This window comes from Magnolia sinica, chromosome 10, assembly GCF_029962835.1.
Source record: "Magnolia sinica isolate HGM2019 chromosome 10, MsV1, whole genome shotgun sequence".
Lineage (NCBI taxonomy): Eukaryota > Viridiplantae > Streptophyta > Magnoliopsida > Magnoliales > Magnoliaceae > Magnolia > Magnolia sinica.
Genome location: NC_080582.1, coordinates 80,745,545 through 80,773,376, shown reverse-complemented (window position 1 = coordinate 80,773,376; position 27,832 = coordinate 80,745,545). Strand labels below are relative to the sequence as shown.

The following is a 27,832-nucleotide window of genomic DNA, read 5'->3' as shown; positions in this document are numbered from 1 at the left end:
TATACCATTCTGTCCATCCATTTCGAACATGAGCTCAAACACAGAGGTCAAAAACTGAAGTGAGCAACCCAATGGGGAAAGCATAGCCATCATTGAAATCTTCTTGGGGCCATAGAAGTTTTCAATGAGACGGAAGATTGGAACAACCTTATGAATGCGTTGGATGGCATATGAACATCACCATGAACCCTACAATCATTTCCATCCCCCATTGTTTCTTCTGGTGTGGCCCACTTGAGTTTTGGATCTCCCTCATGTCCTAAAATGAGCTGGTAAAAGGGATGAAAGAACTGACTAGAACAAAAACATCACTGTTAGCCCCACAGCCTGAGGTCAGTCTGTGTAAGAGACTAACAAGTTCCCCTGGCATTTCGCTAACTCATTTAACATTAGCATCTTGGGGTGGCAATGGGTAGGGCTAGGTTCGGAGTTGGATTGACCCTGGTGCCGTAAGCCCTTACCCTAGCCGCATTTGAGCCAAGAAGGCCTTGGCCCCGACACAAGAAGGCCGAGCCAAACCAGCACCAACCCAATAATAGAAAGATTGAAATGATATCTATCCTCAGTGAGTCATCAATATAAATAACTTTGATCATTGAAATATGATCATAGATCCAACTTCCAAGAGTGCTTTTAAACCACGTGTACATCGGGAATGGAAATGGCTTCCGAGTGCCTTTAAACCTTCCATTCCTTGGTCTCCCAGGCCTAGATTTCCAGCCCGGGGACTGAGTTTAGGAGCAAAGTCCGGGCCCTACAAACCCCCACATGGAAAAGATGAGTGGCTCAGAAACAACATATTTTAGCAATCCCAATCAGATCCAGGCTCGGAACGATGTGATCCGCTATGATTTGCACGGGTCCTGCAATGGCTTCAGCCAATGGGGTTGCCTGCAAGATTCCAAACTGTTCATAAGTACCACCACTATAACAGCCAAGGTGAACAAGTTACAAACATCAGGCAGGTTTTATGTGGATTGTTGGCAATCATTCTCAAACCATTATATGTGGCCCTCCTGATGTGTGGACCTGATTATCTACAAGGTGTGACCCTCCTAATGCATGGCTCAGATACCTGCACTGCACACAGAGGTGCATAGGAATGGCACAAAGAAACCGAGCTGAACCACCCCATGAATGGTTAAAATAACCAAAACAAAATAAAATCCCCACGCAAGATGATACCTAAGATCTCAGCATTATAATCATCACTAAGATGCATCAAGAATCAGCAAGCGATATCCAGGATAATTCGAATGGTCCTTGTAATTTATGAGTAGACAACCTCAGACTTCTATGTATTTTATAACGAGCCAGAGTGCACTCACCTCCACACAATACAAAATCCCCACCAGAGCGAAGATCATCATTTTCCCCTGAAAAAGAAAAACGAAACCCAGAAAAGGGTTACATAAGCTTTCTGAAAAACAAAAACAAAACAAAAGAAAGAAGGAAAACCAATATCTGATCGAATGAAAGTTTCCGCAGTCCACTTACGTGTTCATCATCAGCGTTATGTTGTCCCCTTTCAAAAGAATCCTCCCTGAAAGAAAGAAAAAAGAAGACAATTACGAGAAATACTTTCAGAAACTTTGGCTAAAAACAGGAGAAAAAGTGGTGGGCAGTAAGAGATAGTATTGTATGCTGTAACCCACCCAATGGCTTTCTAGTGTTTTTCTTGACATTGACTTCGTCGGCATCATCAAGAACCAAATTCATGTACTCATCAAAACCCTACAGTCCACAAGAAACCATTGCATCAAACTTCATGGTTTAAAAATCTAGATAAACAAACGTCTCATACTTCAATAGGATACTCAAGATACATGAGATTGTAGCCGCAGATATCTTCGAAATTATGAATACAATTTTATGACTGTGAATAAATGGGCATTTTATTGATTTTGACTAGTCCTGTGCCTAAATACATAAAGTCAAGTACCCGAATAGGAGTCAGAGTGGCCCCACTTGACCATGCGTGTGGCAAAGGGGTCAAGTGGGGGCCCAACTAGCCCATATGTTTTGTTTCGGCATGCTTGTTATGATTCTATGCTCCCGTTGGAGGGTTTTTCATAAAATTTGATTACCCATCTATAATTTTTTTATAAAAAAAAAAAAAAAAAAGAAGCCCATATGGTTTGGAAGAGATTGCAGGGGTCTTCTGAATTTTCAGAAATACCCCTCTGCATTATCAAGTACCACCAAAGTACCCAAGGTTTTGTATAAGGACAATTGTAAAAGCCTCCCCCTGTTTTCAAGTTTTAGATGTGCATCCCTTCTGTTTTACAGATTCATTGTGGACTCCACTCTCTCTGGTTTTCTCTTCATTTAAGTTTCTTCGATGAGACATTCCATACCGTGGCTCATCGTCATTATCTAAGCCTAATCCCAATTAATTGGGGACAGTAGAGCTGTACACGAGTCGAGCCAAGCCGAGTATTGCCCAGCTCATGCTCGGCTCGCACTGCCCAAGTCTTACTCGTACTCGGCTCTACTCGGGCATCAAGTATGGATTCACTACTCGTGCTCTACTCGTCCGAGTACAAGCTGAGTACGAGCAGAAATCGAGTTGAGTCGAGTCGAGTCCCAATTTTCGAGTCGAGTTCGAGTTTTGCCCGAATTTGAGCCCAATTTGAGTAAGGTTTTCAAACAACGAGTTCGAGCTTTAAGCCAAGTTGGAGTTATAAATTGAGATTCATTTGAATTTCAATTCGATTGTCAATTGGAATTCGAAGTTGAACAAAGCAATAAAATATATAAAATGCACATAATTTATGATTAAAAAACTTCGATAATTACAGATTTACATTACATTGTTCAAAATGACAATTTATAACAAATAACCTCCATAAGCGGAGTGCCTTCCTGTATTGTCATCTGATCCATCAGAACTGCTATCTATTTTTTCATATACATATTGGTTCACTTCCTCTGAGTCAGAAGACGAAGAGATATTTCCTTCGTGCTCTTTTACACTCTGAACTAGATTTTTCAAACTTTCTTTATGTGAAGAATTGTATGTAGTACCCAATGCCTTATAAAATTCACCGAGACAGGTCAGGAATTTGAATTTGTTACTCTTTTTCTTCTTCTTGTTTGTCGTACTCGATCCTTCTTCAACATCGTGTTGTTTTTTACTCGAATATCGCTGAAGTCTAGAAACTTCTTCCATACTGCGTTTTAAGGCGAGTTAGAATTATTCTTCCTCTAAAGCTTTTAATCTGGCTTCCTCCTCTGCATCTTTTGTGGATGTCATTCGTGTATTAGATCCAGAAGCAGAAGGTTTGGATGGAGTGGAAGGTTTTCTATTCGAATCTAATAGGGCTTGAAAAAGAATTTGGACATCCTTAGGGGCATTGAGGCATAGTTTTGCATCACCACCTCGACATGACAAGTGTAACCGAAAGCGATTAGTCTTGTTCATAAACTGTGTCACACAAACCATACTTAATCTTTGTTTTTTCAAACCTTAGTAGTGATTCAACTAGGGAAGCGTAGTCCCAAATGTTTGTCGATGAGTTAGATGACGACATATCTACACTCAACTTTTAATATAAAAAAATCAAAATATAAATAAATAATTTGAACTTGATATAGAAACAAAATAAAGCAATATAAATGTATCAAAAATAAAAACAAATGAACAGGCATATGTAAATAAATATCAAAGATTCAAAGTCTTCCAAACCACATTCCAACACTTTCATGTTTGCAGTTGCAGTGAAATAATATTACATATCATTCAACTTTCAACCAAAAAGAATTGAAAAACCGAAAATAATTACTGATCTGCAGGTAGAGACTCATCACGAATCTCAATCTCCCCTTCTTCATCATCATCATTCATATCTCCTCCTCCCCATATCAGGCACAACCAATCTTCCGTACAAATCAAGGCTTCAACTGTATTTGGAGAAAGTGAGCTTCGATACTTGCTCACAACCCCGCTCCCTATGCTGAATGCAGATTCTGATGCCACTGTTGAAATTGGTATTAATAATGTCTCGTGTCATCACAGATAATGTAAGGTATTTTGATTCACTAACCATCATCCTCCACCATTCCAACACATCAAATTCGGATCGCACTACGATTGGCTCATTGAGGTACATTTCTAACTCTGATTCCTTAGTACCAACTCTTATTCGTGCTTGTGCCAAGTATGATATGTATTCATTTAGCACATCCGGATTACGAGGTACAGAAATATCTGCATCTCTACTTTCTTTAACACTCACTGCAGGTAAAGTACTAACATACGATTCGTACAAATCTTCAAGGGCTTGACGAACCTTGAACGTCTCTGTTGCCGCTCTTTCAATAGGATAAAGCTTCATGAAAATAAAGCTAACCAACCCCATATTACAACGAGGATCAAGAACAACTGCCAAGGACATCAACAGATGACATTCGTCCCAGTATTTATTGAACTTCGTCTTCATACCAACTGTCATCTGTCGTATGAAATCTGGACTCGCACTAGTATTTTTCTGTAGAGCATTCTTAATCTTCCAAAGAGACGGAAGAAACAGATTCGCGATTAGATACTGATTCCCAAAAAAAACTTCGTGCAATTGTAGAAAACTTTTAGAAATGTATAAACTTGTTTTGCTTTGGCCCAATCATCTGTACTCGGCAACCAAGAATACGTTCTGTCACGCGCCGCGTATTCAGGAAATGCAAGTTGTAATTTCATTATCGTATCTAACATTTCATAAGTCGAGTTCCAACGTGTACACACATCCAACTTCAACATTTTTTAGATGGCACATTCAAACGTTGGATGATGTCATTCCATACACTCAGTCTCGATGGCGACCCCCTTATATATTTCACACTTTCTCTTATGTTCTCTATAGTGTTGTCGATTTCTTTCAACCCTTCTTGTACAATCAAATTTACAATATGGGCACAACATCTGACCTGGAATATTTTTCCTTCAAAAAATAAATTTCTTGTAGCCCTGAACTGGTTACGTAAGCATGAAATGGCACTGTCATTTGCTGAAGCATTGTCTAAAGTTATTGCTGAAATTTTCTTCTCAATGCCCCAGCCTTCTAGACGACTGTAAATGTAATCTGATATAAGTAAACCAGTATGTGGAGGAGGAAGGTTGCGGAAGTTTATAATTCTCTTGCATAGTTTCCAATCCTTATCAACATAGTGAGCGGTTAATAAAATGTATCATTTTCTTTGATTGGACGCCGTCCATAAATCAGACGTCAAAGCTATTCTGGACACTGAAGCCAAAACTTCTTTCAGTTTTATCTTCTCCTTTGCATATATCTTCATGCACTCTCTCTGCACTGTGACGCGGGAGACATTCTCGGCCCGAGGGTTTAGGAATTAACAAAAAGCCCTAAACCCTTTACTTTCTATCATTCTGAAAGGTTTTTCTTACAGAATCATTAATCTAGCATACAACTCATTCAGCTTCTCTTTGTCAAACTTATGAGTGGACACTACGCCTTGGGAGTCGTCCCCTTCTAACTTCGTAAATGACAGCAACTGTTGGCCGGGAGGAGGGAGTCTTAGTCTCTTAGGACACGTCTTCAAATGTCTATTTAGATGTGTCGTAGATCCTCCTAAAATCTTGCTGTATAACCATTTGCAGTGATTACACTTTATCTTCTGTACACCGTTAACTGTCACATTTTCGAAATCATCCCACACTGCTGATCTCTTCTTCTTCCCTTTGCATGCAGTTGACGTGTCTGTGTCTCCCTCTACGGTTAGAGGAGATGTGGCTGATGCACCCATTCCAAGGGTATTTGGGCTTTCGTCTTGACTAGTCATCTATAAAATAAAGTTCTCGATATGTTATACGGCTATACCTAGACGGCTAGACCGCTAGACGGGCATACTTACTTAACTGTCTAAATCAGTCACCCATTCAAGGTTGAATAGATTGTAATCGCTTCATTTTCCAATTTAAATGCTACGCCAAAATTCCGACAGCATATCCCCTTAACTTTCCAGAATATATTAATCTTATATTTGATTCTCATGTCAATCATCAACACAAAGTGTGGACACTTGACGACGGAAATAAATATATGAAATATATCCAAAGAGAAAAAGGAGAGACGAAACCAAAACAAGCATATACATTTAAATTGGAATAAATGAAGACATTACAATCTAACCCTGAATTGTCCAAAAAGGGACAATTTGAGAATTTCTATGCATCCAAAAACACACTGAATCTATATCTGGCAACATAGAAATCCTCAAATGGGCAACCGATTATCCTATACTACAACTAGAACAATACAAATAATTCATATCTATGCAAACAAAGGAGCAGGCTGAAATTGGCATTCATCATCTAGCTAACTAATAACAAAATGTAAAATGAAAAACTAAAGGTATCTTAAAGTGGTAGCATTCAACACTAACAAAGTAACAAGTAAACTGTCATTTATAAAGTAAATTAAGAAACATGGAAAACATAACTATTACGGCATGGGACTTGGATAGTAGAAGACGATACTTAACATATTAACATATCTCTATATTAACATATATTAACAATTTCTATATTAGCTATATTAACATATATTAACAATTTTAACATATATTAACATATTTCTATATTAACAAATTTTGACATATATTAACATATTAACAATTTCTCTATATTAACATATTAACAATTTCTATATTAACATATATTAGCTATATTAACATATATTAACAAATTTTGACATAAATTAGCAATATTAATATATGATATTGATATTAATTTCTAACATATATTAACAATTTATACAAAATAATAATAATAATAAATCAACACCACACAATATTCCAAAAAAAAAAAAAAATCAATTTCTAACATATATTAACAATTTATAATAAAAAAAAAAAATCAACACCACACATTACCAGGTGAGCTGCAGTAGGAACGACCAGCACCGTGCGTGCAAGGCAAGGATGACGGACGAGTGGCAGGGACGAGCTGCGGCACCGGACAGGGGCACCGGGCAGGCCGCAGGGACGAGCGGCAGGGTCTAGCACCACCGGACAGGGGAGTGAGAGAGAGAGAGAGAGGGAAGAAAAGGGACGGCCGAATGGGCGCTAAAAGAGAGAGAGAGAGTTTTTTTCGAACAGGCGCTGGAAGGAAGAAGGAAAAGGGGTTTCGACGGGCTGCTGAAAACGACTGGAGAACGAGTAGGGTTTTTTTTTTTTTGAGCGGGTTATATATACACTCGAGTACGAGTCGAGTACACGAGTCGAGTACACGAGTCGAGTATCGAGTCGAGTACCGCCCAGCTCGTACTCTACTCGAAATCAATACGAGTATTAAAAAACCGCCCGTGCTCAACTTAAACTCATGACGAGTCGAGTCGAGTAATTCCAAGTCGAGTCGAGCGAGTAACCGAGCTTACTCTGCTCGTGTACAGCTCTAGGTTACTCGCTCGGTTACTCACTCGACTCAACTCGACTCAACTCGTCATGAGTTTGAGCCGAGCACGAGTGGTTTTTTAATACTCATATTAATTTTAAGTAAAGTACGAGCTGGGCGGTACTTGACTCGTGTGCTTGACTCGTACTCGAGTGTATATATAACCCGCCTAAAAAAATAAACCCTACTCATTCTCCAGTCTTTTTCAGCAGCCCGCCGAAACCCCTTTTCCTTCTTTCCTCCCAACGCCCGTTCGAAAAAAAACCTCTCTCTCTCTCTCTCTTTCTCTCAGCGCCCGTCCGGCCGTCCCTATTCTTCCCTCTCTCTCTCTCTCACTCCTCTGTCCAGCTGTGCTAGACCCTGCCGCTCGTCCCTGCGGCCTGCCCAATGCCCCTGTCCGGTGGCACAGCTCGTCCCTGCCACTCGTCCGTCATCTCTGTCCTGCACGCACGGTGCCGGTCATTCCTAAGCCCGGTAATGTGTGGTGTTGATTTTTTTTTCTTTTTTTATAAATTGTTAATATGTTAGAAATTGATTTATTATTTTTTTTAGAATATTGTGTGATGTTAATTTTTTATTATAATTATTATTATTTTGTATAAATTGTTAATATATGTCAGAAATTAATATCAATATCATATATTAATATTGTTAATATATGTCAAAATTGTTAATATAGCTAATATTTGTTAATATATGTTAATATAGCTAATATATGTTAATATAGAAATTGTTAATATGTTAATATATGTTAGAAATTGTTAATATAGAAATATGTTAATATGTTAATATATGTTAATATAGCTAATATATGTTAAAATTGTTAATATATGTTAATATAGCTAATATATGTTAATAGACAAATTGTTAATATATGTTAATATAGAAATTGCTAATATAGAAATATGTTAATATGTTAATTATCGTCCTCTACTATTCAAGTCTCATCATGCCTTAATAGTTATGTTTTCCATGTTTCTTAATTTACTTTATAAATGACAGTTTACTTATTAGTTTATTAGTGTTGAATGCTACTACTTTAAGATGCCTTTGATTTTTCATTTTACATTTTGTTATTAGTTAGCCAGATGATGAATGTCAATTTCAGCCTGCTCCTTTGTTTGCATAGATATGAATTATTTGTATTGTTCTAGTTGTAGTATAGGATAATCAGTTGTCCATTTAAGGATTTCTATGTTATCAGACATAGGTTCAGTGTGTCTTGAATGCATAGAAATTCTCAAATTGCCCCTTTTTGGACAGTTCAGGGTTAGATTGTAATATCAATCTATTAGTTAGCCAGATGAATGTCAATTTCAGCCTACTCCTTTCTTTGCACAAATATGAATTATTTGTATTGTTCTACTTGTAGTATAGGATAATCAGTTGCCCATTTGAGGTTTTCTATGTTGTCAGACATAGATTCAGTGTATTCTTGGATGCATAGAAATTCTCAAATTGTCCCTTTTTGGACAGTTCAGGGTTAGATTGTAATGTCTTCATTTATTCCAATTTAAATGCATGTCTATTCTGGTTTCGTCTCTCCTTTTTCTCTCTGGATATATCTAATGTATTTATTTCCGTCGTCAAATGTCCACACTTTATGTTGATGATTGATATGGGAATCAAATACAATATTAATATATTATGGAGAGATAAGGGGAGATGCTGCCGGAATTTCGGCGTAGCATTTAAATGCATTACAATCTATCCAACCTTGAATAGGTGACTGATTTAGACAGTTAAGTATGCCTGTCTAGCAGTCTAGCCGTCTAGATATAGTCGTATAACATATCGAGAATTTTATTTTATAGATGACTAGTCAAGACGAAAGCCCAAATACCCCTGGAATGGGTGCATCAGCCACATCTCCTCTAATCGTAGAGGGAGACACAGACACATCAACTGCATGCAAAGGGAAGAAGAAGAGATCAGCAGTGTGGGATGATTTCGAAGATGTGACAGTTAACGGTGTACAGAAGATAAAGTGTAATCACTGCAAAGGGTTATACAGCAAGATTTCAGGAGGATCTACGACACATCTAAATATACATTTGAAGACGTGTCCTAAGAGACCAAGACTCCCTCCTCCCGGCCAACAGTTGTTGTCATTTACGAAGTCAAAAGGGGACAACTCCCGAGGCATAGTGTCCACTCATAAGTTTGACAAAGAGAAGCTGAATGAGTTGTATGCTAGATTAGTGATTCTTGAAGAAAAACCTTTCAAAATGATAGAAAGTAAAGGGTTTAGGGCTCTTTGTCAATTCCTTAACCCTCAGGCCGAGAATGTCTCCCGCGCCACAATACAAAGAGAGTGCATGAAGATATACGCAAAGGAGAAGATGAAACTGAAAGAAGTTTTGGCTTCAGTATCCAGAATAGCTTTGACGTCTGATTTATGGACGACGTCCAATCAAAGAAAAGGATACATTTCATTAACCACTCACTATGTTGATTAGGATTGAAAACTATGCAAGAGAATTTTGAACTTCCGCAACCTTCCTCCTCCACATACCGGTTTACTTATTTCAAATTGCATCTACAGTTGTCTAGAAGGCTGGGCATTGAGAAGAAAATTTTAGCAATAACTTTAGACCATGCTTCAGCAAATGACAGTGTCATTTCATGCTTACGTAACCAGTTCAGGGCTAGAAGAAATTTATTTTTTGAAGGAAAAATATTTTAGGTCAGATGTTGTGCCCATATTGTAAATTTGATTGTACAAGAAGGACTGAAAGAAATTGACAACATTATAGATAACATAAGAGAAAGTGTGAAATATATAAGAAGGTCGCCATCGAGACTGAGTGTATGGAATGACATCATCCAACATTTGAATCTGTCATCTAAAAAAACGTTGAAGTTGGATGTGTGTACACGTTGGAACTCAACCTATGAAATTTTAGATACGGCAATGGAATTACAACTTGCATTTCCTGAATACGCGGTGCGTGACAGAACGTATTCTTGATTGTCGAGCACAGATGATTGGGCCAAAACAAAACAAGTTCACACATTTCTCAAAGTTTTCTACAATTGCACGAAGATTTTTTTTGGGAATCAGTATCCAACCGCAAATCTGTTTCTTCCATCTCATTGGAAGATTAAGGATGCTCTACAGAAAAATGCCAATGCGGGTCCAGATTTCATACGCCAAATGACAGTTAGTATGAAGACGAAGTTCGATAAATACTGGGACGAATGTCATCTGTTGATGTCCTTGGCAGTTGTTCTTGATCCTCATTATAATATGGGGTTGGTCAGCTTTATTTTCATGAAGTTTTATCCTACTGAAAGAGCGGCAACAGAGACGTCCAAGGTTCGTCAAGCCCTTGAAGATTTGTACAAATCGTATGTTAGTACTTTACCTGCAATGGGTGTTAAAAAAAGTAGAGATGCGGATATTTCTGTATCTAAAAATCCGGATGTGCTAAATGAATACATATCATACTTGGCACAAGCACGAATGAGAATTGATACTAAGGAATCAGAGCTAGAAATGTACCTTAATAAGCCAATCGTAGTGCGATCCAAATTTGATGTGTTGGAATGGTAGAAGATGAGGGTTAGTGAATCAAAATACCCTACATTATCTGCGATGGCACGGGACATATTATCAATACCAATTTCAACAGTGGCATCAGAATCCGCATTCAGCATAGGGAGCAGGGTTGTGAGCAAGAATCGAAGCTCACTTTCACCAAATACAATTGAAGCGTTGATTTGTACGGAAGATTGGTTGTGACCGATATGGGGAGGAGGGGATATGAATGATGATGATGATGATGAAGAGTTTAAGATTCGTGACGAGTCTCTACTTGCAGATTAGTAATTATTTTCGATTTTTCAATTCTTTTTGGTTGAAAGTTGAATGATCTATAATATTATTTCACTGTAACTGTAGACATGAAAGTGTTGGAATGTGGTTTAGAAGACTTTGAATCTTTGATATTTATTTACATATGCCTGTTTATTTGCTTTTATTTTTGATACATTTATATTGCTTTATTTTGTTCCTATATCAAGTTCAAATTATTTATCAATATTCTGATTTTTTTATTAAAAATTGAGTGTAGATATGTCGTCATTTGACCCATCGACAAACATTTGGGACTACGCTTCCCTAGTTGAATCACCACCAAGGTCTGGAAAAACAAAGATTAAGTGTGGTTTGTATGGCGCAAAGTTTGTAAACAAGACTAATCACTTTCGGTTACACTTGTCATGTCGAGGTGGTGATGTAAAACCATGCCCCAATGCTCCTAAGGATGTCCAATTTTTTTTTCAAGTCATGTTAGATTCGAATAGAAAACTTTCCACTCCATTCAAACCTTCTGCTTCTGGATCTAGTACACGAATGACATCCACAAAAGATGCAGAGGAAGAAGCCAGATTAAAAGCTTTGGAGGAAGAACAATTCCAACTCGCCTTAAAACGCAGTATGGAAGAAGTTTCTAGACTTCAGCGATATTCGAGTCAAAGACAACACGATGTTGAAGCAGGATCGAGTACAACAAACAAGAAGAAGAAAAAGAGTAACAAATTCAAATTCTTGCCCCGTCTCGGTAAATTTTATAAGGCCTTGGGTACTACATACAATTCTTCACATAAAGAAAGTTTAAAAAATCTAGTTCAGAGTGTAAAAGAGCACGAAGGAAATATCTCTTCACCTTCAGACTAAGAGGAAGTGAACCAATATGTATATGAAAAAATAGATAGCAGTTCTGATGGATCAGATGACAATACAGGAAGGCACTCCTCTTATGGAGGTTATTAATTATAAATTGTCATTTTGAACAATGTAATGTAAATATGTAATTATCAAAGTTTTTTAATCATAAATTATGTGCATTTTATATATTTTATTGTTTTGTTCAACTTCGAATTCCAATTAACAATCGAATTGAAATTCAAATGAATCTCAATTTATAACTCCAACTCGGCTCAAAGCTCGAACTCGTTGCTCGAAAACCCTGCTCGAATTGGGCTCAAATTCGGGCAATACTCGAACTCGACTCGAAAATTCGAACTCGACTCGACTCGATTTCTGCTCGTACTCGGACGAGTAGAGCACGAGCAGTGAATCCATACTCGATACTCAAGCAGAGCTGAGTACGAGTAGGACTCGGGCAGTGCGAGCCCAGCATGAGCTGGGCAATACTCGGCTCGGCTCAACTCGTGTACAGCTCTAGCTCTAGGGGACAGCCACACGAATCTTGTTCTGTCATTCCACTCAATCAAGGACCATAACTTTAGTTAGACCATACGTCATCAGGTCTTTTCTTACTACCTCCAGCCACGTCCTTCTGGGCCTCCTCATTGCCCTTTTAGAGCCTTCAACTTGTACCAAATCACTCCCAACCGTCACAGTTCTTGGTCTCTGTTGTACATGAACAAACCATCTAAGTCTACATTCCCTCATCTTATTACCTATTGGTGTTGCTCCTAAGTTCCCTCAAATGCATTCATTTCTAATTCTATCCTTTCTTGTCTTGTCACTCATCCACCTCAACATCTTCGTTTCAGCTATCATCCTGCCCAACATTTTGTCCCATAAAGCATGGCTAGTTTTATGGCTTACCTATAAATTTTCACTTTCAGTTTGAGTGGGACAAGACGATCACATAAAATTTCAAAGGCTCCTCCCAGAAATTCATAACAATCCTTCACTTTCACCTGTGTCTGTCACAAGTATGTTGATATTTATTTTGATAACAATCCAAGACTTATTTCTTATGACAAACAAGGCTTCTGTGTGTATTCCGAGGTGTTTGAGGACCTTATATTCAAAAGGAAGTTCCAAAATTCCAATCCTAAGGCCCAACATCATCACTTGACCTAGCGATCAAGGGTATTTTGGTCATCTTCCATCAAAATAGAGCTCAGTTATGGACACTGAACAATCATACCCTAAAGAAGAGGTATCCATAATTGAGCTCTATTTTGATGGAAAATGACCAAAATACACTTGATCGCTAAATTGATGATATGGGGCCCTAAGATTCGAATTCAGAAAATCCTTTTGAATAGAAGGTCCTCAAACACCTCGAGATAACACACAAACCTTTTTTTAATCACAAGAAATTTGTTTTGGATGTAAAATCAACAAAACGCCCTCATAATGCACTGGGTCCCAGGTTAGGGTTAATTTGGGAATTTTAGGCTTAAATGCATGCAAGGCTTGGTTCATACACATGATCTCCGCCTCCTGCGCCTCCTGAAGAGAACACATCTTACACCTACATGGATGCTCACATGTGCGCATGCTTGCATATATGAATGTTGATGATTGCAAAGATGTGGGGAAGCAAGGAAGAAGTAAAAGATGTTGAATCTTGGCGCCCAACAATGCCCAAATGAGCCAGTCCGGTATACCATTAGTGATATTCAACTTTGCTCAGTAGGCTACCAAAATGGGTGTTTAGAGAGAGGAGTTTACAATTATTCCTTTTGAATTTCAGTACTGGGGGCATATCGGACGGACTGAAAAATGAAACAATATAGTGCATGAGGTAACATATCAGACCCATATCGACCGGGTTTTCTCAAAAATAATAATAATAATAAAATCTTGAAAAATAAGCAAAAAATGTAAAACACCACATTCTATCGTCTTTTTTTGTTTTTAATATTTATTCAATGTTGTATCAAAATTCAGAACATCGGTTTGATAAGAATGTTGTTTGTTTGTTGAGATATTGAAAGTCAATAAATATCAAACCAAAAACAAGGATGATGAAATACCCCTTCTTTCAGATTTTCCCAAAATATGACAAAAAGAAGAGGAACAAAAAAGAAGAAATACCTCTTCTTTTTGGTCCATTTGGTTTCGTTTCATCAAATCCTATGCAAATCTTATGTTTTGATCCTCAAAAAAAGCCCATGTTTAGTATAAAAATGAGTTTCTAAGCTTCCTCCATGGTTGAACTGAAGAAATAATTGGAAAAACATGAGAGTGAAAATAAAATTTTCAAAATGGAGCCTTTTATGGTCATATTGCCACCAATGCGAACCAATGCAGCCTTTGTTTTGTAACAGGCCAGTTAGCCCCCATATCACATAACGGGGTGGATAATACGATAACAATACATCCCAGATACTTATGATACGGTCGTCTCTTGACCGCTATTTGGAACCATGAAATACCTCTATGCATGGGCTGATTGTATAAACAGCTCATATGCAAGGTATTTTGTAAATATCCATCATGATTTGAATTATTTATTTGGTTGTTTAATTTCCATCTAGATGTCAATCCCTATTGATTTAGGATGTTTTTTAGGTCTGAAATTAGAAATGTCCAACATTCGGAGGATAACTTTGAATAAAGATCTATTGAAGACTCTGGACCATGAAACAAGTGTCTAATTGAGATTGATGATTATCCAAAAGTGAATGCAAGTTTCTTCTTTCTTTTCATGCGATGGAAACTTTCTGGTGAGATGACATTGGAGCTAGTAGCGGAATACGCTGGATTGGAAGAACAATTACCTAGTTAACTACCTTTTAATTCTGTTGCATTTGTGAAGGTTTTCAAAAGGATTATTTGTGCCAGAACTCATTTGTCAGCCCAAGATCTGCAGCACTGCCTACATCGAACAAGCTCCAGATGCAACCCAGCATTTTCAGTTGCGTAAGTTTAGTATTGAAACAGCAAATACTGTTTATGTTGCAACTGCATGTAGTTTTATTGTGGATTTAGATCCAGATCTGTTGATTGCAACTGTTTGCTTTAAATCCACTATTTTGGCTACAAAACTACTTTCTACAGCATCCGATTGCATCAATTTCCTTTTGAATTTATGTAATTGCTTATGTGCATAATTAAATAATATTAGAATATTACAATATTGTTAGATTGCAACGTTCACAATCCAAACCAAAATTGCAATTCACACACACACACACACACACACACACACACTACGAAACAGAGATTTAGAACAGTCTATCATGGTCATTAGAAGTGGGAAGTCGGTGCGAGTATAAGAAGCGAGTATTCTTTTAGTACCCATAAAAGTTTTTTTTTTTAATAGAGCACCCATAAAAGTATTTTTCATCCCTCTTTGTTTCATTATGAAGTTATCCTCTTAAGAGAAACGCTAACCCCACACATGGGTATGGTCTTCCCATGACCCCATCTACACACCATCACACTTGCCAGCATGCTATATATGTGCACAGTCCAAACTTATAATTAGGTTGGTCACAATATTATATCTCCTGTTTCAAGAATCATGCCATTTAACACTGTAGGTGGGCCACAATGTACAAAAAAATGGATAGCAAAAATTAATTATTATTTTTTAGATATTCATTGGATTTATACATTGTGGCCCACACGAGGAATGAAACAGCCTAACTTTCCTAATTCCTAAATAGTGTGGCCCACCTAATGAAAATATCAGATCCCTCACATGTGTGCCAAATTGGCATGTAGATGGGCAGGGCTATATGTATGCATGGCTTAGCAAACATTTAGCCACAAAAATTATAAAATACATGTTTGCGGCATTATTACGTGTTATATGAATGCCTATTACATTAGATATTACAATTTCTTGACATCTTAACTAATTTTTTTTCGGGGGCTCACTTTGTTCTAAGTGTGAGAAATGTCCAGGGTGCTCATCTAAGTACGTTTGCATTTTTTTTTCAGAAGATAATTAAATTTATTCAGAAGGCACAAAGGCCCAAAAACAAAAGAGAAGAATAAAAAATAAATTTAAAAAACTGCCGGCCAACCAGCACCAGCAAAGCTCAAGGCTCCCACTCCCTTAGAAGCGGGGAACAAAAAAAAACTTCTTAGCTATCACACTAGAAGGGTAGCTGCAATTTCTAAAGCAGCGACTATTTCTCTCCCCCCCCCCCCAAATGGCCCAAAGGCCTGCAAGCAAAGCAACTATTTCCCGTGCTCATCCAAGTAGGTTTGAATTATAAGCAATGACACAAAAAGGCATGCTGGAAAACAAAAAAACAAAAAAACAAAAACAAAAAGCTTGGCTGTGGACTATCCTATTCAAGGACCCACATCAAGTTGAGGCCAAATACCCTCTCCAGACCACCCAAAAATATCAAAAGCAGTAGACCATGAGATCCCATGACGGTTTTTTTTTTTTTTTTTTTGAGAATTAATGAAATTTTATTGTGAAAACCCAAATTAGCGAAACTAAGATGGAAAATTACAACCCTAACAAGCGTAGGACATTACAAACATCTACCTTCTTTAAGCCGAAGATCCAATTAGATGCACAGATCATAGCCTTTCTAACAACCCCATCCACAAAATCATTTCTATTATCGAAACACCGGCCATTTCGTTCTCCCCAAATGGCCCATGAACCTCCATCAAGACCATCCTCCAGACCACCTTCCAAACTCCCACCCCAATGCACACTGATATGAACGTCTCAATAGTTTTTGGCACCACGCAAAGCATATCTAGGAGGGAAAAGAAACTATCCCACACCTTCCTAGCAAAATGACAATGAATGAAGAGATGATCGACCAACTTAGCATCATTCATACACATAATAGATATGTTAGGGATGGTCATAGCTCTTTTAATGAGATTGTCAACTATGAGCACCTTCTTCCTACCCACCAACCAAACAAACGCAATCACCTTAGGAGGAGCTCCGTAGTACCAAAATAAATAATTACAACTCGATGCACTCCGACTATGCTTCTTGGCCAGCTTGTAGAAGGAACGCACCGAAAATCTGCCTAACCTATGAGCATGCAAACTAGAGCATCGCCTTCCCCCATCTTAAGATTTATGCTTTTTAGTCTTTCGAGAAGGCTTATGAAGTCTTCTGCTTCGTCGTCTCCAAAGGCCCTAAAATGTGGAGACCACACCAGTACACTACCACTCCACCTATCAACGAAAAGCACCAATCCCCTGTTATTTTCCTCTCTGGGGAGAGATTGGCTAGCATTGGGAACTCTTCTTGAAGAGTTCTCCCTCCCGACCAAGAATCCCTCCCAGAATCGAATGCATCTCCCATCACCAGTTGAGAAAGGCACACCTTCCATAAATTTAAGGGCTGCCAAGTAAATAGCTTTCCACAAGCCCGAAGCCTTATACCAAGATGAATCCATGACCGGCCATGCCCTATCCTGGGTGCCATACTTACTAGCAATCGTTTCCTTCCACGGCCTTCCTTCCACAATGAATCTCCATATCCACTTTCAAAGCAACAACAAATTCATAGAATCCAAAATCCTTAGAATTGATCCTCACTCGTCAATCAGTAAGCAAACCTCTTCCCACTTCATGAGATGAAATATATGTGCCTTCTAAGAAATTGCACCTTAGTTTTTCCAATCTGTGCAGAACCTGCCGAGGGCACCTGAATAGAGACATTGAGTAAAGGGGCATGTTCGAGAACGCTGCTTTGATAAGCGTCAAACAACCTCTCAAAGAGAGAGAACAACTTTTCCATCCCAAAAGTTTCCTCTCGACCCACTCTAACACTTAATCCCACACGTGCTTAGTGAGCTTACCGATGCACAACGGAAGGCCCAAATATGTCAATGGGAAGGAACCAACCCCACATCCAAACACTTCCGCAAGCCTTGCTACCTCATCATAAGATGCCAAGAGGCCCCGCATTTCGCTTTTAGCCACGTTGACCTTCAAGCCCAAGACTACTTCGAAGCACCTCACAATTTTCCACATATTATCAACCAGTCTCATTTGCCTTGCAAAAAAGAATGGTATCACCTGCAAACTGCAAGTGATAGATCTAATTGCCTAATTCCACCACTTCAAAATCATAGAATAAACTAATTTGTTGACCTTTGTGAAGCATCCTGCTAAGCACTTCTTTAACTACAACAAATAGGAACAACAATAGTTGATCGCCCTAGCGAATGCCTCTCGAAGTCTTAAAGTAACCAAACGGGTAGCCATTGTCAAAGACCGAAAACAAAGTTGATTGAACACACTCCTAGATCCACCATCTCTTTTTTTGCCTATAAACAATTCTACAGAACATATAATCCAGGAACTCTCAATCAATGTTGCCACATGCCCTCTCAATAGCCAACTTGCACACAACCCCCACAGCAGTGTTCAGAATATCGGTATGGCGTTACGTATCGCATCCTCGGGATACAGATACATATAAGTTTTCGCACAGGATGTATCGTTTGCATCGGGTAATTTATTGCACTTTTTAGGAAACATGGGGAAACATTGGGAAATTGATTGAACTTCTCAATGAAACTTCAGGGATTGTTAAAAAAGACCTTAATACACACTTTTTTATCATAACATCTCAAAAAAGAAGTACACATATAGGTTTCCTTTGTATAGGGTCTTAACCTATGCGTTGTCTAACTGAACTAATGATATATTCAAATTCAATGCATAACATTTAAAGTGCATGTGATTATCATTTCATCAAACACTCCTAAATTCTTCGAAATTAGTCTCAATTGACAGTTGATTGAAGGGAAATTTAAAAAATAATAATATTTTAATAATTTTTAATTAAATAATATTTTTATTTTCCGAAATTTGACAAGGACTCGGGAAATAAGTAGATCAGCCCTCTAACATGCTTGATTTCATGTTTGGAGTGCAACATTCCAAGCAATTTGGGAGAAATTGAGGAAATTTCGAATTTTCCAAATCGGATCCCCTACACTCAAATTTTGAAATTAGAGTGTATGTGATAATCATTTCATCAAATACTCCTAAATACTTCAAAATCAGTATTGATTGATAGCTAGTTGAAGGAAAATTTTGAAAAAAATAAAACACATGAAGAACATGAACAACCAATGGATATCGAAATCAAAGCTCCAACTCTGATTTTTCATGCAAAACATGAAGAACCAATAGATTTGTAACCATTAGACACTGATTTTACATAATTTCAACAAAAACAAAAATGGGACCAAAAATTGAAAATGCTCACCAGATCGAACATGTGGGATACATCGGCACTACATGTGTGTTTTGTATCGCACGCGTGGGATACAAGATATGTCGTGGGATATATAGGCCGATATCATCAATATTTAAAAGATTGCCCGGAAGAAGACATTAGTGAGAGAGTTCCATCAGATACTTCAAAGGAGTTGAAAATGTTCATGTCGTTTGTTATGGCCTTGTGCGCTAATATGATTCCCACCCTCTACCAAATTCGGATATATGAAACCGTGTCCCTTATCGACTGCATCGAATAACTCAGCAATTCGGGTATGACCAAGTGGTACTTGAGATGATATATGGTAGCATGTGCTCATTTCTGAAGCATTCACCGATCACGCCTGATGGCTTAAATGAATGTCGTATATTATCCCTAGCAAGAGGCATGATGGTTAGCACTCCATGGATTATTACTCCTAGATGCATGCAAAGTTGGATGCATATGAGGACAGCTTGCATACAGTTTTCCTTACCACTACGATAGTGTTGAACATCATTGAGCCCTTATTGTCATCCCCTGCAAAGGGGATGTGACAGCAGCAGAAGCCTTGGTAGTAGTTATCCGACCGGTCCATGTGGGAATCAAGGTCTCCTAGTGGTCATTGTGACAAACCCAGTCAACACCAAGACTACAAGCTGATGATATCTTCTTGCCTACTTGTCCCCTAGAAGAGTAAAGCAATGTGACTATAAGAAAACAGTTGCATCAACAAGAGGCACCCCACGAGAAGATCATCGCATTTGAAAGAATCGAGTGGTGACAAACGACAGCACCCTAAGGGCCCATTTGGATACCACCAAATAAGTTACTTTTTCTACTTGCAGCAGTAGAGAAGTAACTTATTTCAGATAAGTAAGTTTGGTTTATGATTAGTTATAAGTAACTTTTTTACTTAAAAGTACTTAATCACTTCAGTTAATTTTTTTAGCTTTTCTATTTTTCATTAGTTGTTGAAGAGGGGAATAGGAGAGATGAAAGAGAGGAGAAGCTGATAAGTAGGTTGTTCACCAAACATACTTATCTTCTTAATAAGTAGAAACTAAGATAAGTTACTTGTGGCATAAGTAACTTATCTTAAGCAACTTAAGATCCAAACGGGCCCTAAATGACGTGATTGCCCACTTCTAAATATAGAAGTGAAAGAATCAGATGATCCCTTTGGTTCCTTTCAACTGATGTCAAGTGAAGACACGATAACCAAGTTGGTCCACCAATAGTGCCTGTATTCGACATCACCATGAAGAAAATGACCTCTACGTGACACCAATGCACACATACAAGAAACACGACCACCAGTTCCTGCTTCTGGGGAACAACTGCATCCTGAGTTTTGTTCTACATTCGGGGTTGCTTCATCGTCTATGCCTAAGATAGTCATGAGAGGGAGTGGCTTGCCCAGTGAGGAAACATAACCCCCAATATCGCCTCATGTTGATAGCTCTACACATGTTCGATCCCCTAACTCACTGCAGCTGTAAAAATAAAAATAAAACTCATATATTTATCTATTTTGCGTTCTAAACTAACTAAATTAAAGCCTATAAGCTTGCAAATGATGCACTTGCAGCTGCTCTTGATGAAATTTTCAACACAGTCACAGGTGAGAACACAACGTGTGCAGCCCCCTCCACCTCATGACACAGGTACACCTGCTCTTGATGAACTTCTCACCACAATCACGGGTAAGAACACAACGTGTGTAGCCCTCTCTAGGTCATGCCACAGGTACGACTACGCCTTCCGCTTACATCGTTATTGTCATGTCAAAACCCGATCTGCATTGATGAAAATTGATCCCTTATAGGTGCAACCATTGAAGTAGGAAGCTCTTTTGGAAGTGGGTTCTCATGCCTCAAAATATGGCTCGGCTAGTTATGAGGCCCTCCCACCAATGCTATCACAAGACACTTTGGTTTCTTAAGCCACACACCAGTAATATCATAGAATGCCATAATGTTGGCACCCTTGATACTTTCGTATGCATGAGTGATAGATAATATGGAAGAAACTTGGCTTCTCGAAGACGACGATGGTGCTAGAAGATATTCAAGCAATCAAAGCTTTGACAGCCGAAGACATGAAAACCACTCCTCTGAACCATAGTTCAAACCCAGTACATTATCCTCTATGAGTTCTCCATTGAACCCATCACTTAAGTACAGGCACAAGTATGCAATGGATTTCAACCCGATTAATGCAGCGAGTTGGTAGGTTTTTCATAAATCCATTCCAAATGATCATGTTCCCAATTGGATTCCCGATGTAATAATGTCAAATTTCCACACAGATCAATAACCAAAAGGGAACGGTTTATATCTTACCTCTTCGCGATCAATCGCGTAAACGATTCAGTTGATGTAGAATGCCAATGCCGATCTCATGAGCGGAGGAATCTCTCTCCAATCTATTGCAATTAGAGGAGATGGAGAATCCCAACATCTGTATCTCTGGTAGGGGCCAAGATCCGCGCACTTTGTCCACCCAAATGGACCCATGCGTGTGGACGTGTGAAGGGAGGATGGAGATGAAGAACCAATGGAAGAAACCACCAAACACACCTCTCGCTCCTCTCTCTGCTCTTTATGCCCAAGAGGAGGGGACGTCTTGAGATTCTCTCTCTTGGATGCACTCTCCTCTCTGCAATAGGATCTTAAATAGGGAGGAAGCTAGACTTTCAAGGGTGTACATCATATGGTACTTCGCCACCCTATGGACTTCTTTATACCCTACTATGAGGAAGTCCATTGATCCACCACATGCATCCATGCACTTGTTATCTAATCCCTCCACTATCATGGCCATCCACCATAAATCATGATCCCATGTCGATCAAGCGGTGGACCATCATAGATGGGTCATCAAGTCATAATCAAGTCCGATAAAACCATTTTTAAAGGTAAAAACAAAACTTTAGCAGCTAAAACCTTCATAAAGTCGATTAAAACCTTTTGAATGCAAGGCCCTATGATAACAACTTGATAATTCTCTGATCTAATAGATTTAACATAAAGCAAGTACCATAGTAAACCTAGTGGATCTCATGTTAATCTTGTGCAAGAATCAATGACTCTTAATGGACAAACCAAGTATCACCCACTTTCAGTGGCCATGCAATGACCTTGTAAAGTGAGCCAAGCCACCCAATCAAGATCGCAACCCTTACATGTCCTCAGGTCTAAAAAACTTATTACTTTTCATGTACCACCAAGTCTATGATCGCAATGATCATAGTCCAAGTTAATGTGCCCGATCTTTCCAATGTAAGTATCCAAAGGTGCACACTAGGATCCTATATCCATAGACCACTCACACTCTTATGTAGAGTAAGGGCAAGGCATAACCGACACCAAGTCAACTCCCGATGATAGAGACCTTCCATCCTGACCCAAGTCAGTCCCCTCACACAAGATGGTCGTACATCTCAAAAATTGATGTCCACATGTGTCTTAAGCATTTGTGCAGGTCATGGAACATCAGGTTATTAAGATCCATGAAATACAGCTCACCCCAATCAATGACCATTGTGTCCAATCTCAAGTTCCCAAGGACTAGATGATTTAAACCTCACATAACCCATGTGATAACAAGTTTAAGGCAACACTAGATATAGTCAAAGAATATTACGCATGTCCAAAAGGACCCATGGTGGTCAAGATCTACAACTAAGATCAATCCCATCACATCCACAAAGCCAGTAGATTCAGTAGATTAGTGAGCACATTGGTTTTCCTAGGCACAACACCAACAACATGGGTATGGCAAGGATCGAGTCTGGTAGATCCCTAAAATCCAAATTGTCGGGATATGGATACGAAAAGGATTGGTCACTCATGAGTATAATCATGTTAAATAATTCACTAACAATATCACAAGTTGAATTTGTTGCCCAATTGGCATGATCAAACTTAAAACGAAAAAAAAAAGGACAACTCTAGAGATCAAAGTCTCAATAAATCTATATCAAAAATTTTGGGAAGGGGGTCCCTTATCCTTACCCTCATCCAAGTATCTGAGTATCAAAATGGACATTGCAGTCATTTGAAGGAACCAATATCATTGGCACGACCACTAAGCCAATAAGGTCTCGATCGCTCTGATTGCCCCACCCTACTCCAAAGCTCCTTTTAGATTTATGGAGAATTGGAGATCCCTCGACTTAAGTACATGGATTTTATGACCTGATCCCCTACCATCTCACATAAAGGTACATTCCAAATCATTTGTAACTTGTACTCCACCTACATTCACACAGAGTATGTAGAGAAGTAGGAGTGGATTTGGGTGTGGGATTGAAGAAGCATCTATTTCAAAAAGATTAATATGTGTGAAATCTCACTAGGTGAGAATAGGAGCATGATTTGGAAGCATGGGTTTTAAGTAGAGAAGCACCTTGGTAGAAGGTTTGTGGAACTACGGTTCCACCACATCCTGTTATGATAATCAAGGAAGCATATGGGTAGACTGACCAAAGCAGGCATATTGAGAGTAATGCTGCCTCTATTAATATTCTCTTTTGTGTGGCTTCAACTTCTTCTTAAATCCCTCTACTAATAGGTTTCTCATTGATTTGGAAGGCGGTCTGAGAATTCCCCCTTTCCACAATGCATACATTAAGCAAAGCCATTAAGGATACCCTCCAGCTGAAACCAACAGTCAAGCTTTTTTTTTGGCAAAGCTACCTTTAAGCTCAACAGTGCTTTATAGAATATCAATATGTAGATGAGGTTTTTGGCTTCCTTTATTGATGCTTCATTAATCTGTACTGTTTGCAAATTACAATAAGATGCAGAAATCTCAAAATCACTTTCCATTGCATTGGAAATTATCACATGGATCCCCTCTGCCAAAAGGTTGAAGCCATAGGGGGATAGTCAATTCAATTGCCACAATAGAACTTGAGAAAAAGCCTGCAATTGGCAACGAGTTCAATAGAAAAAAGGAGGGGAAATCCAATGCTGACATTGACCAAATCTATGGCAGAATGTATGGCTATACTAGAGAGAGCAAGCAGGCAGTGGCATGACAACGTGGTCGCTGCTACAGGTGTAGGGAAAGAGATGTAGATCTTACATTACTTAGTAGTTTGTTTTTCACTTGCTATAGATAATGACTTAGCATTTGTCCTTGTAATTGTAACTTTTCAGTACTTTTTATTTGTTTTACAAATGAAAATTGAAAGTTAAAGCAATATTTTACAAATGAAAATTGAAAGTTAGAGCAATCTATGTGACTTGTTTTTCAACTTTTTTTTTTCCTTTTGGTTAGTATGTAATTAACAGTTGTTAGTGGTAAAATGAATTGTTTGATTGTGAGTTCGGTATTGTAAGCGTTAACCCTGTGAAAAAAGAGTGTATAAATTGTTAATGATTCTAAAATATTAGGTTGGCAGTATCCATCAAAAATATATAAATATATAGCCGAATGCTCAGCTACGCACCACTTCGCACGGAACTCGTGCAAACTTTTTTGAGAACTCATCATACATGATGTGACTCCAAAATCTGAACGGTCCACATGAAGCAGCACCTCATGAGACCCCCCGGGCCCAATTTTTACTTTGATCCAAAAGTTTGGTGGGCCATGAAAAATGAAAACAGTTTCCTCCCTTGATTTGTGTTTCTCTTTGTTATGGCCCACCGGAATTTTAGATCAGGGTGGGTTTCATGGGATTCCGTATCACATGGACCGTTCGGATTAGACGCCCATGACACGTGTGCAAAGGTGCACACGTGCATAGGTACACAAGTGAGCATGACTCTCTCTCTCTCTCTCTCTCTCTCTCTCTCTCTCTCTCTCTCTCTCTCTCTCTCTCTCTCTATATATATATATATATATATATTAGGTTGTGTTTGGATATGGCCATTTCAAGGCGTAGAGAACAACAAATTTGTGATTTTGGAATTTCTACTCTGAAAAAAATTGTGATTTTGGATTTTGTACTCTTAGTAGAATTCCAAAAATCATGGAATGGGGCACTTTTGTGTTGTATGGGAAAGAAATGGCTCTTTCATATGCACAAGAGCACTATCACATGATTTTTGAAAATTCTACCAGGACGAAAAAATCCCAAAAGTAATAAGCTCTTTTGTATCCACAATTCCACACGAGCATCATCTCATGATTTGTGGAAATTCTACTAAGAGTAGGAGCTCGCTAAATTAATTTTCTCATTGGAAATTCTACTAAGGGTCGAATCCAAAAAGAACAAATTATTTTTCCCATGATCCAAGCCAAATATGGCATTAATTTATTAACCACTTCGTTAGCGCCAATGTATTTTTAAAGAGCATTTGGTTGCTGGTTTCTATATTTATCAACTTAGAAATTTCCTGGGTTTTACAAAAAACAAGTTTGATTCACACTTTTTAGTTTCTTAGTTTTCCCTTGAAGAAAAAAGAGCCCCAGATTTTAGATAAGGAATGAAAAACCATTTCAGATTTTTACAGGTGTCCCAGAGTGTCAGCTAATGAACTGAACAAAATTTAATCATTCCCCAGGAAATACTATGTCAGCCCTAAGGCTCATGTTGGTGGACACCTAAAAATGAGTTCATCTCATTTTAGTTAATAATAATTATTTATTAATAAGTACTGTTAAAATGAACTCATAACGTATTAGAGATCAAACTTTCTAATACATAATTATTGTTAACTAAAATAAGATCAACTCATTTTTAAGCATCTGCCAAACAAGGCCTAACATTCTCCAGGAAACATAAAAACCCAAGGCATGAACCCCAACACAACCAAATAGGCCCTTAAATGGGGATTGGAACACTCTTTTAACATTCTCTGTATCTTATGGAGTTTTTTTTTTTTTTTTTTAAGAACAGAACTCCTCTAAAGAAAGCGAAAACTTACAATTATACGGCCTTCGATCCTCATATCCTTCTGCTCAAAGAGCCAAATCTGAATGCGAGCTTTCTGCAGAAACCCGAAATGGACACAAAATGAAATGCGAAAAGAAAAACACATTGTATGTTTGATAGCGGAAAAAAAAAAATTTAACGAAGTGAGATAGATGAACAAAAGTTTGTGTATATTCCCTAAGAAGGTGAACCGGTGCCATCAGAGGCACAGTTTCATGCTTCCAAATCATTTACCGTACCCAAGGTACATGTCTAAGATGAATCAACGATCGGAACCAAACATTTAGCGGCTTCCACCATTGATTGACCACAAATGAAAATTTTTGCTTTGATTGGACTCTCCTAGACATCTAAGAAATGGGCCTTTCTCATTGAATGTGATCCATTGCCAACTCTGTCTTTCCTTGTCCAGTCATATGCCACCTATTAAAATGTTAGGATTATCCAAACAGCATGGTTTTTTTTGGGGATGCGGATTGCATCCAACAGGTGCCAGCACACACCCCATTTAGTAATGACATGCCACCAATGAAAAAGCACCATGTGCACGCATCATGTGTGGGGCCCACAGTGAAAAGTAAAGATTTCACTTCACGAAACGACAATTATGCCCTTCTTGTTGTAGGCCCCACAACTGACACGCGCACGTAATGTTTTTTCATTGACGGCACGTCGTTAACATGTTGGACGCAATCCACATCTATTTTTTGAACCATCACTCATCCACCGTTTAACCAGTAAAATGACCGATTGGGATCTAGTCAGTGTATGCCACATGGGGGGGAATGACATGGAGGTACGGGATCCTCCCATGCCTCTGGAATCACTGAATCCATATGTGCATACATATATACGCACACAAATGCATACATACACACATACGTCCATATGTGCATAAATATATACATACTCACATACATACACACACATGTACACATACACAGACACGCATACATACATACACGCACGCACATACATAAATACATGAATGGAGAGAGCGGGGATGAGAAATGTATGTGACTTACGCTCTGGAGAAACCGGAAAATTAGATTCTGCAAATAAAAGAAATCCACGAAAAAGAAAAATTAGAAATAGAAAAAAGAGAGAACGCATGAAAGGAGAAATATAAAAATGAAAGGAGACTGTCTTTTCCGTACAATGGGCTGGGTCATGATCCTCTGTACTCTGGTCGTCGCCATGGCTGCTAATGCTCTCTCTCTCTCTCTCTCTCTCTCAAGGGAATAGCTGGGAGAATTTTCAGGAAAGAGGGATATACAGCTGCTGCCGCAAGGGTTTCCGTACCGGAAAAAAGGCGCGGCCAGGTTTGGCGGGAGCGGATTAGGTGCGACCCCGGATCAACCGAGGTGGGTGAAATCCCTAACTGCGCGGCTTGCAGTGATGTATGTGCCTTAAATCCACACCGTCCAACCGTTTTGAAAGATCGTTTTAATGCACGATCCCAAAAATTAAACAGATCCAAATCTTATGTGGACCGTACCACAGGAAACAATAGTGCTTGAATCCCTACCGTTAAAAACTTCATGGGGGCCACCAGAATATTTATTTTCCATCCAACCTGTTGATGAGGTCACAAAGATCTGGATGAAGAGACCA

The 27,832-nt window shown here is 38.6% G+C and overlaps 1 protein-coding gene across 5 annotated transcripts; it reads right to left on the bottom strand.

Annotated features, from left to right (window-relative positions):
- Window positions 1-581: 581 nt before the first annotated feature.
- Window positions 582-27,546, bottom strand: LOC131217127 (uncharacterized). Of its 5 annotated transcripts, none has more exons than XR_009157205.1 (8): window positions 27,376-27,546; window positions 27,244-27,270; window positions 26,211-26,273; window positions 1,656-1,734; window positions 1,498-1,543; window positions 1,329-1,376; window positions 1,000-1,080; window positions 582-891 (listed from the first exon to the last, which is right to left on the bottom strand). XR_009157205.1 is itself a non-coding variant. In XM_058211899.1 (7 exons), the coding sequence occupies exons 1-6, from the start codon at window positions 27,415-27,417 to the stop codon at window positions 1,367-1,369; spliced, it is 267 nt and encodes an 88-aa protein (XP_058067882.1). In that variant the 5' UTR covers window positions 27,418-27,545; the 3' UTR covers window positions 582-891; window positions 1,329-1,366. The 5 variants fall into 5 exon arrangements, 3 of the variants coding, with proteins under 3 accessions (XP_058067882.1, XP_058067884.1, XP_058067881.1); XR_009157204.1 differs by having other exon boundaries at window positions 1,000-1,075; XM_058211899.1 differs by lacking the exon at window positions 1,000-1,080 and having other exon boundaries at window positions 27,376-27,545.
- Between the last annotated feature and the right edge of the window lie 286 nt (window positions 27,547-27,832).